This window comes from Antechinus flavipes, chromosome 2 (genome assembly GCF_016432865.1).
Source record: "Antechinus flavipes isolate AdamAnt ecotype Samford, QLD, Australia chromosome 2, AdamAnt_v2, whole genome shotgun sequence".
NCBI lineage: Eukaryota > Metazoa > Chordata > Mammalia > Dasyuromorphia > Dasyuridae > Antechinus > Antechinus flavipes.
This window is the reverse complement of record NC_067399.1, coordinates 643,230,705-643,243,508: the sequence shown is the minus strand read 5'-3', so window position 1 is coordinate 643,243,508 and position 12,804 is coordinate 643,230,705. Positions and strand designations below refer to the sequence as shown.

General features: G+C 40.1%; 1 protein-coding gene across 1 annotated transcript in view; it reads left to right on the top strand.

Moving 5' to 3' along the window:
• Positions 1–12,804, top strand: part of REC114 (REC114 meiotic recombination protein) — a 101,100-nt gene that overhangs the window by 77,386 nt on the left and 10,910 nt on the right. The window contains exon 3 of the mRNA XM_051982330.1: positions 12,273–12,356. Coding sequence (XP_051838290.1) covers positions 12,273–12,356 — 84 coding nt within the window. The remainder of the gene's footprint in view (positions 1–12,272; positions 12,357–12,804) is intronic.

Here is a 12,804-nt window from a genome sequence, read left to right as displayed (position 1 = left end):
GCTTGCCATCTAAGGGAGGGGGTGGAGGGAGGGAACGGAGAAGTCCAAACAGAAGTGAGTGCAAGGGATAATGTAAAAAAAATTACCCAGGCATGCGTTCTGTCAATAAAAAGTTACAATTAAAAAAAAGTTATGTTGGTGACAAGATAATTATCAAAAATGAGTATGAGTGTAGCCCAAAATAGAGGGGATAATAGTAATGGATGACAAAAGAAGACAGAGATTCTCAGTCTCTGTTTAGCTTCTTGTTTTTATGAAAGTGAAGGATCTTCACATTGGAAGGGACAGAACAAAAACTGTTAGGAGCAGTTGAAATGCAAGGAGCCAACAATAGCTGCTTTCAATGAATTCAAGTCTCCACACCTAGGTGACCTACTTCTCAGCTTACTGGAAAGAAATTTCCAGGTGTGACTACTGAACTGCTGTCAGAACTTGTTGGAAAAAGTCATGGGGAAGGGGAGAAATGATACAAAGGCCAAGGTCCTGATTATTGAGAGAAGAAAGGCTGCTGAGTGTGACGGGATCGTGGCAGAACAGCAGGACAGATTCCTAATGAAGGAAAGTCAGCATAACTTGGAGGCAGCCTGACTCCATTAGATCAGATTGAGCCAAGTTCTTGACCATCCTAATTAATTAATTAAGGCTCATAGATGATGCTCAGACCTTTATTTGGTCTCCTTTTCTCTTCCTGCCTCTTGAGTGAAGTGCCAAGGTGACACCAGTTCTGTAGACACAGAAGTTGGCAGAACATTTCACTGGCTTGTCTGGCATCACAAAGAGCACGCTCAGCTGGGCTAAGGTCCAGAGAAGTTCTTCCTGACTCCACTCTTTGCTCTGCTCTCAGCTTCCTTACAGATGAGGAAACTGAAGAAGACAGGGTTAAGTGACTTGCTTGGGGTCACTTAGTAAGGTCTGTGGCTGGATTTGACCTGAGATCTTCTTGACTCCAGGCCTGGCACTCTGTCCATTGAGCTGCCCCGCTGCACAGGAAGGCCTGTCCAAACCTCAGGTGCCAGTTCTCTATTGGGAGCTGTTTGAGCCCTTGTGTGTGGTCACAGAGGTGAAAGCTTCCCTCAGGCCATCATTTCTGTTATGCATCAGATTACTAAGAGGAGTAATAATAATAATATCAAAAATCAGCAAGTCTTCTGGCATGTCACACAACCGGAGCTTTGGAGCGGAAAGGACCTCAGAGGTCTGACAGTCTCCTTTGCTTACAAACTGATAACCAGAAGATTAAGTGGGCAGTGTGAACCTGTAAGAGATGGAAAGATGGAGATGTCAGTCAGCTAGCTTCTGTTAAGCACCTGCTCTGTGTTAGGGACTCATTAGCACTGGGTTGATGAGAAAGGCAAAGTGCAGTGCCTGTTCTCAAGAAGTTTACATTTTAAGCAAACTGTGTGCAAACAGGCCTAGTGATCAGCAGAGGAAGGCCTAAACAGGCTGAAGAGGTGTCCAAACAGTGCGCCTGCAGAGATAAGGGCCCAGGGTTTGGAAGATGGAAGATCTTGTGTGAGGAGCAGAAGGGTGGGAGGTGTCCCCGGGTCTCATTGTAGAGTGTTTTGGGCCTAGAAGACGACTAGAAAAATAGGACAGGGCCAGGTCATGAAAGGCTTTCACCACTGAGTGGGAGTTTGTGTGATCTTAGGGACAAGAGAAGTTAACTGAACAGGGATTGACATTGTGATGTCCAGGCTAACTCCCTGGATGGCCTCAGGATCAGACAGAGTCAGGATCAGTCAGATTCCTTGGTCTTTAGGAGAAGTAAAGGAGGCAGGCAAGCTGCCATGCAACTCATCAAAGAGGGATCCTGGACTCTGGAATCTGGAGCCTGAAGTCTGAAGTCTTTCCTGCTGAACACACTGCTGCAGAGAGACTCTGACTCTTCCTCTGCCCTCCAATCCTTCCCTCTGATGACCTCACCACAACACATTCAGCAGATGCCAATCATGAGGAGAGCCATCACATCACCAGATCATCTAAGTAAATGTTTACAGATTGAGTAGGTTTTGAGTAGGTAATGAGCCTTAAGTGCTCTGCTGTTCTGGATTCAAGTACTCCTTTTTAGAGTTCTAGCCCTCAACATCTCCCACTTTCTTTTGTTTTAGAACACAGGGAGTCACGTCCCCCCTGACTTCTCAGGAAGGGAGGTGAAAGCACTAAAAGGGAGATGATCACGCCCTCTCTGACTTCTCAGGAAGGGAGATGAAAAACACCAAAGGGAAGTGGGGATTAAGCCAGATATTGTTAGTGAATTTTTGGGCTGAAGGGTCTTACTAGAAACAGGTATGCACAAACCTATCAGCATGAGAGGTATTATACAAGTACATAGCAATAGCACACAGGCTACTAGTGAGGACTCTCCCCACAGCCGGTGCAGGCTCAATGTGGTGTAACAAACATGAATTGTACATGCAAGTAGTGATATAACAATATAAATCAATATGGTGTTGTAAAAGATTTCCAGAAGAACTAGAAGAAGGGTATGTAAACAACAGTCACACATACACCTTCTTCAGTAGCCAAGAAATAGTATTGTCCACTACTTCATGTGTCAGGGAATCCAGTGATCCCTGCAAGTTTTTGAAGTCCTGCAATGGTCTTTTTATGTGTTAGGGAATCCAATGATTCCAGCAGATTTTGAAGTCCTGCAACAATCTTATCATTTCTCAGAGAATCCAATGATTGCTGAGGGTTTTCAAGTCCTACAACAGTCTTATCATGTCTCAGAGAATTCAATGATTCCTGAGGGTTTTCAAGTCCTACAACAGTCTTTTCATGTCTCAGAGGATCCAATGATTCCTGAGGGTTTTCAAATCCTAACAATCTTTTCATGTCTCAGGGATTCCAATGATTCCTGAGGATTTTGAAGTCCTGGATCAGTCTCATTAACAATTTTTGATGTCCATGAGTCAGTTGCCATAACTGCCATGTTCTTTAAGTGGTGGGTACAATCAGTGATGGAACCACTCGATGTTTCTTGGATCTTCTTCGTTTCAGGGGTCTTCTCCGTCTCTCTCCGATGGACAAGGTGAATACAGCTCATTGGCACCCATCTGATTCCTTTCTCCATTTGTGGAGATACAAGCAAACCCTCTCCCCCAAGCAGTTAGCCTATCTGGTCCCTTCCATTCACCACTTTCTGGGTCTCTCCACATCACCTTGTGATTATCTAAAGATAGTGGAGCTGCTCGCACTGGACACTGCCCTTCCTGTGGGTTATAAAACCTGTCTGCCACAGCCAATGCATCTTTGTCAAAAATCAAGAAGTTAATAGTATAAAGAGCTAGATTTAGAAGTTGTCTAGGGCTGCATACAACTCTATTCTCCCCAATTGTAATCCCTTTCTCTCATCAGATGGCTTCCTGGCTAATTGGTCATGTCTGGGTACTGGACTTGCAGGCATTCTCTGGGTGCACCATTGGCTGCCATCATGCCCCAAGTGGTTTTTGCCTGGGGCCCTGAGGCTGGGCCTCTCATCTCGTTTCCCTGAATCAGTCTACATTCTGAGGCCTAATGGAAGCCTCTGTTGCATTTTGGACATGGGGTATTGGGTCTTGTTCTCCCACCCTATTTTCTCACTCTGTCTCTATGCCAACATTGAGCTTTCAGGTGCCCTACTTTACCACATTGAAAGCATTGACAAGTCTCTCTGGAGGTCCCTTGCCAAAAGGGACCCTGTCTTCCCATGTTGGGATCTTGGGAAGTCTGCATTATCGCCTGGCTATAAAAAGGCATTTGTGCCCACTGTGGCACAGCATCTTATGACCGCCTCTTAAGGAGCATCCTTGCGCAGTCCTAGTATAATTCTTCTGCAAACCTCATTAGCATTTTCCTTAGCAAATTGCCTTATCAAAATGTCTGTTACTGCATTTTCCCCATTTGTTCTTGTGATAGCTGTCTGCAAACGTCCCACAAAGTCAGCAAAGGGTTCATTTGGCCCTTGTGTTATTTTTGTGAAGGTCTCACCCTTGTCTTTAATTGTGGAGAGAAGCCCATGCTTTGATAGCAGCAGCAGCACTTTGCTCATATGCTCCTATGGGGTAATTAATTAATCTGTACTGCGATGTCTGCATAAGGACCTACACCTGTTAGTTGGTCACAGGTGACTGGAATATGAACTCTACTTTCTTTGACTATTATGTTGAGCTTGTATCCTACCGAGCTCACTATATTCAGAAAGCCACAAGTAGTTTTGTCCGGGTTCTAAGCATGTCCTTGCTATACATGTCCAGTCATTAGGGGTTAAAATTTCATAAACCAGATTCTGTAATAACATCTTAACATAAGCTGATGTAGCCCCATAAAGAGTGCAAGCTTTTTTCAGGTCTTTGAGGATTTCTATATCAAAAGGAGCGTATCTTCTACTTTCTTGACCTGAAGAGTTAAACTCTTCAATCACAGGATATATTTCTATTCTTAAATCAGATGTATTCTGCCTTTCTTTGGCTTTAATTAGTGCCTTTTGTAATTGAGTCATAGAGGGTGGGCACCACTCTTTATGAGTGGTGGTGATGGCTTCACTGCCCTTCCCCTTCCTTCTCCCTCCACCCACGAAGGCGAAATTGATGGAGGGTCAGAAGATGGGGACCGTGCCTGCTTGGGTATAGGGGAGGTGAAATAAGAGACATGGTATTCAACTTGGTCTGACTGGCCATACCCTCGAGCTGTGTTGTCAGGCCCATCCCCCTCTTCCTCTTTCTCCTCACACTTCTTTGTCCTGCTGTGCTTACAGTCCTCAGAATCTAATTCTGCAAATCTTTTAGTTGTTTTATCAGTACCTTCCCTTCCTGCTCTTTCTTCTTTTTCCTTATTCTTAAACTTATGTAATTCCTTAAAGCCAATTGTATTATATTGTATATATAGAATGTTTCATCAGGAATTGAATCAGGACCATTATTTTCGTAATATTCAAATAGTTGCTCTCCCACTAGTTTCCACTTGTCTGGTTTAACCCTTCTTTCTTTGAGAACCAAGGGGACGTGCACTCTAATGTTTCTAAATGTCCAAGGATCTGATCCTGAGTTACCAACAAACCTTGGCTCTTCATTAACCTAACTATGCTTTCTCACATTTCCTTTGGGGTGGAGGAGGCTTTGCCCCTTTTCAGCTAAGAAATGAAAATGACTACTTTAGCCCTTAACAAAGTTTCCTGCTTGTACATGTTTATACTCACCCTATTTCCAGGTCACAGGGACTTGTCCAGTGAAGTTACAGTCATGTTAGTCAAGCTGCATGCGGTCCTTAGTCCACATTGGGCACCAAAATGTAATGTCCGGGCTAGCTTTCTGGAGGGCCTAGGGAGCAGTCAGAGTCTTTGGTCTTTAGGAGGAGAAGTGAAGGAGGCGGTCAAGCTACCATGCGGCTCTTCAAAGGTGGAGGCTGAAGTCTTCCCTGCTGATCATGCTGCGGCAGAGAGACTCTGACTCTCCCTCAGTCCTCCAATCCTTCCCTCCAATGACCTCACAACACATTCAGCAGGCACCAATTTTGAGGAAAGCCATCACATCACCTGTCATCTAAGTAAATGTTTACAGAACCATTATCTCACATTGAGTAGGTTCTTAGCCTTAAGTGCTCTGCTGTTCTGGTCAAGTACTCCTTTTCAGAGTTCCAGCCTTCTGCAGACTGGTCAGACTTGAGTTTTAGGGAGATCATTTAGAAGTGGATTTTGGACTGAGCCAAGCAAACCCCAGGAAACCCCAAGTGCCTGGAGGAGGCCGAATCGTGGAAAATGTGGAAGGAGAGTTAGCCAGTGGTTGGGTCCTGGTGCCCTTGGAGGGAGGGAGCAGTCCAGGGTGACCTCTGGGTTCTAAGGTGGGTGACTGGAAGGATGGCGGTACTCTCCACAGTCAGAGAGAAAGGAAGAAGAAAGGGCTTTGGAGGGAACGTGGCCTCTTTTCTGGACTGGCTGAGACATCTAGATTGGCTGTCCCGATAGACCCCAGGGTGGTACAAATAATCTGAGTGTCATCTGCATAGAGAAAGAAGTTAAATACTTAGAAAACAATGAAATCACAAGGGAAAAAAGAAGAGGACGAACCTAGAGGTGCAATTATAGTTAATAGGCATGACCTGAATGATCCACAAGAAAGTCAGAATGTGAACTCCTGGCAAATAAAAATTGTTTTTTGCAGAGAGCTCCTGCGTAGCAGCTACTTCACAAATTCTTGTTGGCTGATTGGTTGACTATACTCAATGAATGGGGGTTAATGTCACCATAGTATAGTAGTTCTAGTGGACTTGTCACATGTGTGACATCTTCTGTTTAACATTTTTGTCAGGGATTTGGAAGAAGTTCTTGATCCATACTGAACAAATTTACAAATAACATGAACCCAAGAATAATAGCTAATTCATGGAATAAAAGATCTACAAAAATGTTAAAAGTCTGGAATGTTGGGCTAAAACAAAATTTAGTAAGAATATGTAAAACTTGACATTAAAAAAAATACTACACAATTACAGAATGAGAGACAATTTGACTTGAAAATAGTCCATATTAAAAATACTTTTTTTTTTAGCATACTGCAATAGTGTGACAGTGTTAAAAAAAAAAAAATAGACACAGCATTAATGAATGTATAAATAACAGCGAGTTTAGGGGACTGATGCACTTTTCCCTATTCAGATCACATTAGGAGTATTGTATTCATTTGAAGAAAAACATTGTCAAACTAGAGGTGTCCAAAGAATAATGACCAGCATGCTAAGAGAACTGTACACCATCATGTATAAAGATTGGTTAGAGGAAGTAGGGATGTTTATTTTTGAGAAAAGAAAACTTAGGGGAGCCATGATAGCTGTCTTTACTATATGAAGATTTATTTTTTTTAGGATTAGATTTGTTTTGCTTGGTCCCAATGAGCCCATATGTGGAAACTGTCAAATCATCAACTTCCAATCCATTTAAGAAATGCTATCCTAAAACAGAGTTGTTTAAAAATGGAATGGACTGCAGTATGAGATAGTTTTCCATCACTTGAGTTCCTTCAAGCAGAAGCTATAACCATCTGTCAGAAATGTTAGAAATTAGTTTCCTATTTAGGTATAGGTTGAAGGAGAGGAGCTTTCAGGTCTAAGCTTTTCTACATCTAGAGTTATTTGTTTTTGCTCAAAATGGCAGGTGAAATCAAAACTGTGAGCTGACTGGGATTGTGGGGGGACGTAGAGAAGTAATTCAGTGGCATAATTAGCGAGTGGAAGAAGTTACAGCTGATTTAGAAGTATTTTATATTAACCTCCTTAAATTAGACATCTTGGGTCATTTACACTATCTTTCTGAGATTTCATTTTTTCCCAGAATCAATAGCTGCTGTTATTTTCATATGTATGTCTTTGTTTTCTGAGTGATCATGTTGTTTATTTCATATCCTTTAGACATTTCTTCTTGGTTTTTCACTTTGGCCTTGTCTCGGTTATTTATAACAATAGGAGACAGTGAGATGATAGGAAATAGCGGTATGAAAGTTGTATGGAATGGTTCTAGGACTGCTCTTGTGCCTCTAACACAAACGAGCTTTGTCATGAGTGAGTCAATCTAGGCTTCTTTCTAAGAGTTATGTTATAAGACAAGTTATTGATCTGCTTCACTGGAGAGGAGCTTCCACATTTAGAGTTCTAGACATGGAGAAAATTACACCAAGATCTGAACTACCAAAATCTCAATTTCCCTCTTCTATATCAAAATAGGGGATATGGAAGACTGCAACTGAAATCCACACTTAACTCATAATAGAACTTGGAATTAGAATAACATATTTCTCTTCTTTACTTCTTGGGGGAAAAAAAAAACTTTTTTGTCCTAATTCCCTTACACCACTTCTAGCCTCGTAATTAGACATGCCCCTTAATCAGTCTATTGAACCATCTCTATTGAAGGTCACCAATTACCTCCTAATGACTAGATCCAGTGTCTTGTTTTCAAGTTTTATCCATCTTGATATCTCCAGTTCTTAACACTATTCATCACTCCTTACTCCTGATATTGTCCCTTGGTTGCAGAGATAACCACAGTTTTCTGGCTATTCTCCTCCCTCTTTTTTCAGGTCCTTCACAGGTTTCTCATCTGCTTCATGGAATTCCCTTCCATTGAAAACAAACTCTTCTTAGATGTTTCCTCTTAACATTCTGCAGAATCTGCAGAAAGATCCTTTCACATAAAGGGTTCTAGAACTTTATATATTCTGAAGAGCAATGGGGCTCCAGATTCAGCCCAGGATGATCTGTCATGCTTAACCATAGGGAAAAAAGTGAATGTTCGATAACAAAGAGGGATCTGGGAAATATTTAGAAAGGAAACCAAAAGTATAGAGATTTGCTTCTCAAACATCCCCAAAATCATAAATGCAGATGGAATAAATAAATGTAGCAATCAACAATAGCAACAGAGTGACAGCAACAAAACTAGAAAAAGCTCCTTTCCAGATGTCTGCAGGAGACCTGTGAAAGAAAGAATCCCATGGGAGTATGAAGTAGCAGGCTTGGGACATTGTGGAAAGAACCTCTCCGTACCCTTCCTATAGCATGAGAAGGGGTAGGAGAGGGAGCAGAGAGGGACTTCTTGGGGTCAGATCAAGGGCTAGCTATGAGGAAAGATGACCTCCGAGGTCTAGAAAGAGAACAGATTGCCGGGGAGTAGGCCAAAAGGAAAGGAGCAGAAGGGAGTTCTACTGAAAAATACACCTGGGGGAAGAGGTATTAAGTGTGATCTGGGGGACTGATGCTTGAAAAGGCCCTCATCCTACCTTTGGGGGAGGGAGTTGGATCTCTTAGGGGCAACTGTCCCCTGGGGGAATGGGAGGGCATGGACCCAGGGAAGAGCATGTGTGGTACATGGAGGGAAAAGATAACTGGGGAAGAACGTAGATTAGTGGTAAACTTGCACACTCAGGGACATAGAGAGGAGTAAGGGAATATGGAGCAGTGTTTTCTCTAACACCTGCAATAATTGGCCTTGTTCTGGGAGTGAGCACAGTGGAAAAGGGGAATCCATGAAACAGTTACTGAGACTAGAATGGATACTTTGGAAACTTTGATTGCATGAAGAATGAAAGAATAAAGAGAAATCAGATTATTATAGAGGTCGTGAATCAGAATAAAGGTCTAGAATAGTCATGAGAATCTTTTTTGGAAAGGGAAAAGGGTAAAAAGGAAAGGGGAATCTCTTTGACAATGGGGAAAAGAGAGAATGAGGAGAACCATATAATCAGATGAAAACAAGAGAGAAAAAGGAAAATAAGCCAGACCCCAAAAGGAAAGGAAAAAGGGATTAGGAGTGAGAAAACTAGCCAGTGGGAATAGGATAGGATTACCTTAAAAAAGATTAAGGGTAAAGTAATTGAAGAAACATGCTACTTATTGTATATACAGCAGAAGAAGGGGTAAATCATAACTTTAAAAAAAATGAAAATTTTAGGCAAATAGAGGAAAATACAAACCCTCTCATAACTTTAAATGTACATGGAGCCAATCCAGTAAAACAAAAAAAGAATGACAGATTGGATAAGGAAAGAGAAATACACACAAGAAAACACATTTTAAAAACAGACACAAAATAAAACTTAGAAAAAAATTTTACTATGCTTCTAGTGAATCAAAAAAGTAGGCATTGCAATCATACTGACAAAATTAAAACATTCAAAAAATAAAAAGGGATAAATAAGATAAACAAACCAATATAATACTAAATTTTTATGTTCCAAATGCCTTAGTATCCACATTCACAAAAGAAACATCATCTAAATTACAAGAAGACGTTAGAAAACACAAGCAATGAGACTTCAGTCTCCCTCTCTCAGCTTTGGATAAGTCTAATAGATAAATGGGAAAATAGAGATTTAGACATAAACCTTCTCCTCCAAATTTGCCCATTTATGCTGAAAGTTCAACCATATTTCCAGCTTATGAGCCAGATTTATTCTACAGAATACTACAGAATAATTCAACATTATTCTAGTTTTCTCCCTCTCCTTTACCCCACATACCAGTCATTTGCCAAATCTTGCCGTTCCAGTCTTCACAGCATTTCTGGAATCTGACCCCTGCTCTCCATTCTCAGCTTCTGCCTTTCCCTTTGCTCAGACCCCATCACTTCTTCCCCATTATCTCTAGAATTCAATGTAAACTCCTAAACTGGTTTTTCCAGTCCTGTCCATTCTGGCCCCCGGCCACCTTGCTAACTTTTTAGATCATCTCCTTCCCGAACTCTGGTCTCCTGCCTTGCCGGCCTTCTCTTTGATCTTCACTCCTGACATTGTCCTCCCCTCTCTGTGCCTTCACACTGTCCATCCCACACTGTACTTTCCTGTGCCTCTGAGTCCCTCTACTTTCAAGGTGCACCTTCTTAAAAAAAAAACACCAACAAAGCTCCGAATTAGAGGCAGATAGAGAAAAATATAAACCACTTCCTAAAAGAAGCCTTTTATGATTGGTCCCTATAACCCCATCTCCCAGCCCAGCCCCCCCAGATGCTGATGCTCTCCCTCCTGAACAGCCTTATATACAACTACATTGTAAGTGTAAATGCATGTGTGTGTGTGTGTGTGTGTTTTAGCTTTATATTTATGTATGTTTGTATATGATTGTCTTCTTCATTTGAATGTAAGCTCATTTTGTATAAGGATTGTTTCTTTGTGCTGGAGTCCCCAATATTTGGCACACAGTAGGGATTTAATAAATATGAATTGATTGACAAAAGACACAAGGGCTTGTGAGCTTTCTAAGATCACAAGTCTTGAGGCATTATAGAAATTCCTCTGTTTCAATAGTACCTGACTGAACACATAGCTAAAGGGAGTAGTACAAGTGATATCTGTTTCTACCTCCTATTATAATAAAGGAAACCTTACTAGGAAAAAAATAGTAAGTAGGAAGAGAAGCAAAATTTATCTATGGATTTGTAAGCTATTGTCCAGATAATTAGCTGCATATTAACTTCATATTTTTAGACTTTTTCCCCCAGCTTTTTCATAACTTAGTAGATATTCATGAGGTGTTTTCCCTCAGTACATACTTTTAATACTGCCCCTATGTGATTCATGGAATTTTGCATGTATTTTCTTACACCAATTAATTTTCTGCTGTGAATGTGCAAGATACATCAGTTTTAAACCACAAATAACCTAATCAGCATCTAGATTACGAAAATTATTAGTAAGTATTTTCAAAGGTTTTTGTTCCTTTTTTATTTCTAGTCACCATGTGGATTGAAAAAACACATTTTTTTAAAATTGACATTTTGTAATTAAAACATCATACTCCTTGGTTGTTGGGTCAAAGGAAGAGTTCTTTAAAATGAAAGAAGATAGATTTTCTCTGACATCCTTTTTCCCCCCCTTTCTTCTGGTGCGACATTCATTTTCTTTTCTAACAGTATTCAGGGGAATCTCCAATTCCCCTAGGAGAGTACTGTAGCTATGGTGGAATATAATTATGAAGTGGAAAGCCAATTTGCATACAGTATTTGTACACAGTCAGATTATCAAATCCCTGGATTAGTTTTGCCATATGCTAAATGGATTTTACCTTAATGTACTGCTTATCTAAAGAGATCCAATGACAATATAATTGGAATCTAAACATACACTCTTCTGTTTACTTTATTAATAAGCTAAAGAAAAAGTTTATTGCAACTTTTTGATGATTCAGCTGTCTCTCACAAGACTTGTATGTCCTTTGCTGCCCTCTTGATTTATTTGATTTGTCCTCACCCTCAAATGCCAAGATTGGTGCTGAAGAATTCTGTGTGTCAAAAAGAAAATCACTTTCATTTCATTCTGCATATATAATCCTAGCATGTTCACTGTATATTTATTGTGTCAGAAAGTAGCTCTGCCCTGCTATTATGGAAGTAAACTACCTTTATTTTTCATAACTATAAAGTTGGATTTTAGCAAATGGTAGAGATTTAAGGAGCCCATCTTTTACATTACCTTGTTCATTAATCACTGTGTAGTGAAAATGACAATTTAGATTTGCTATTTTTAGATGAGACTTGATTTTTTGCAGATATGAAATAAATTTTAAAATGAATCAAAGATGTGTTTTGGTCATATCAGGAAAATTCCAGGATGTTAAGGTTCATACAAACAAATGTATATGTATCTATGTATACATATTTGCCTTTAATAATGTTGAATAATTTTTATTATTTATTATAAATAAATCCTATTTATTTATAGGGCCTGAGGAATAGCTTCCTTTATAAGACCCTCCTGGTTTTTCAGTTAATTTTGTCTAATTCTGTCTTGTTTTGCTTTGTTTTGTTGCAGGAAGGATTTTCACTCATCGATAGCAAGAAATGGCTGAAGATTGTGAGACGGGTGGATTGTTTACTGTTTGGATCAACCATAAAGGCAAGAATATTGCAGTGTCAAGCAAGCTGCATACCATTTTTTTCCTTCATGGGGTAGTTTTCTTTTTGTTCTCCTTATAATTTGGGAAATGTTGCTTTACAAAAACTCCACATTTAATTTAGGATGTTTCAATCTTACTTCCCGTGATTCATAAAACATCATGAAATAATGAAATGAATGAAGCAGGAGTCCAGCTGGCATGGGGAAACTGCTTCACTTTTTAAATTAAGGGCTTAAATAGTCTTTTTATTGACTTTTTTTTTTTCAGATCTTCCTCCATCCTCTGCTAAAATAGAAGTGAGAGAGGTTGCTTTATTTTTACTATTTGCTTAGTAGTTTTCTTGCTGTTAGATGATTAAAAGTATGTATGTGTATTTCATTTAATTTTCTCTTACATACTTTTTATTTTTTCTTTCACATTTAAAAAAATGGCCTTACCTGCTTCCCA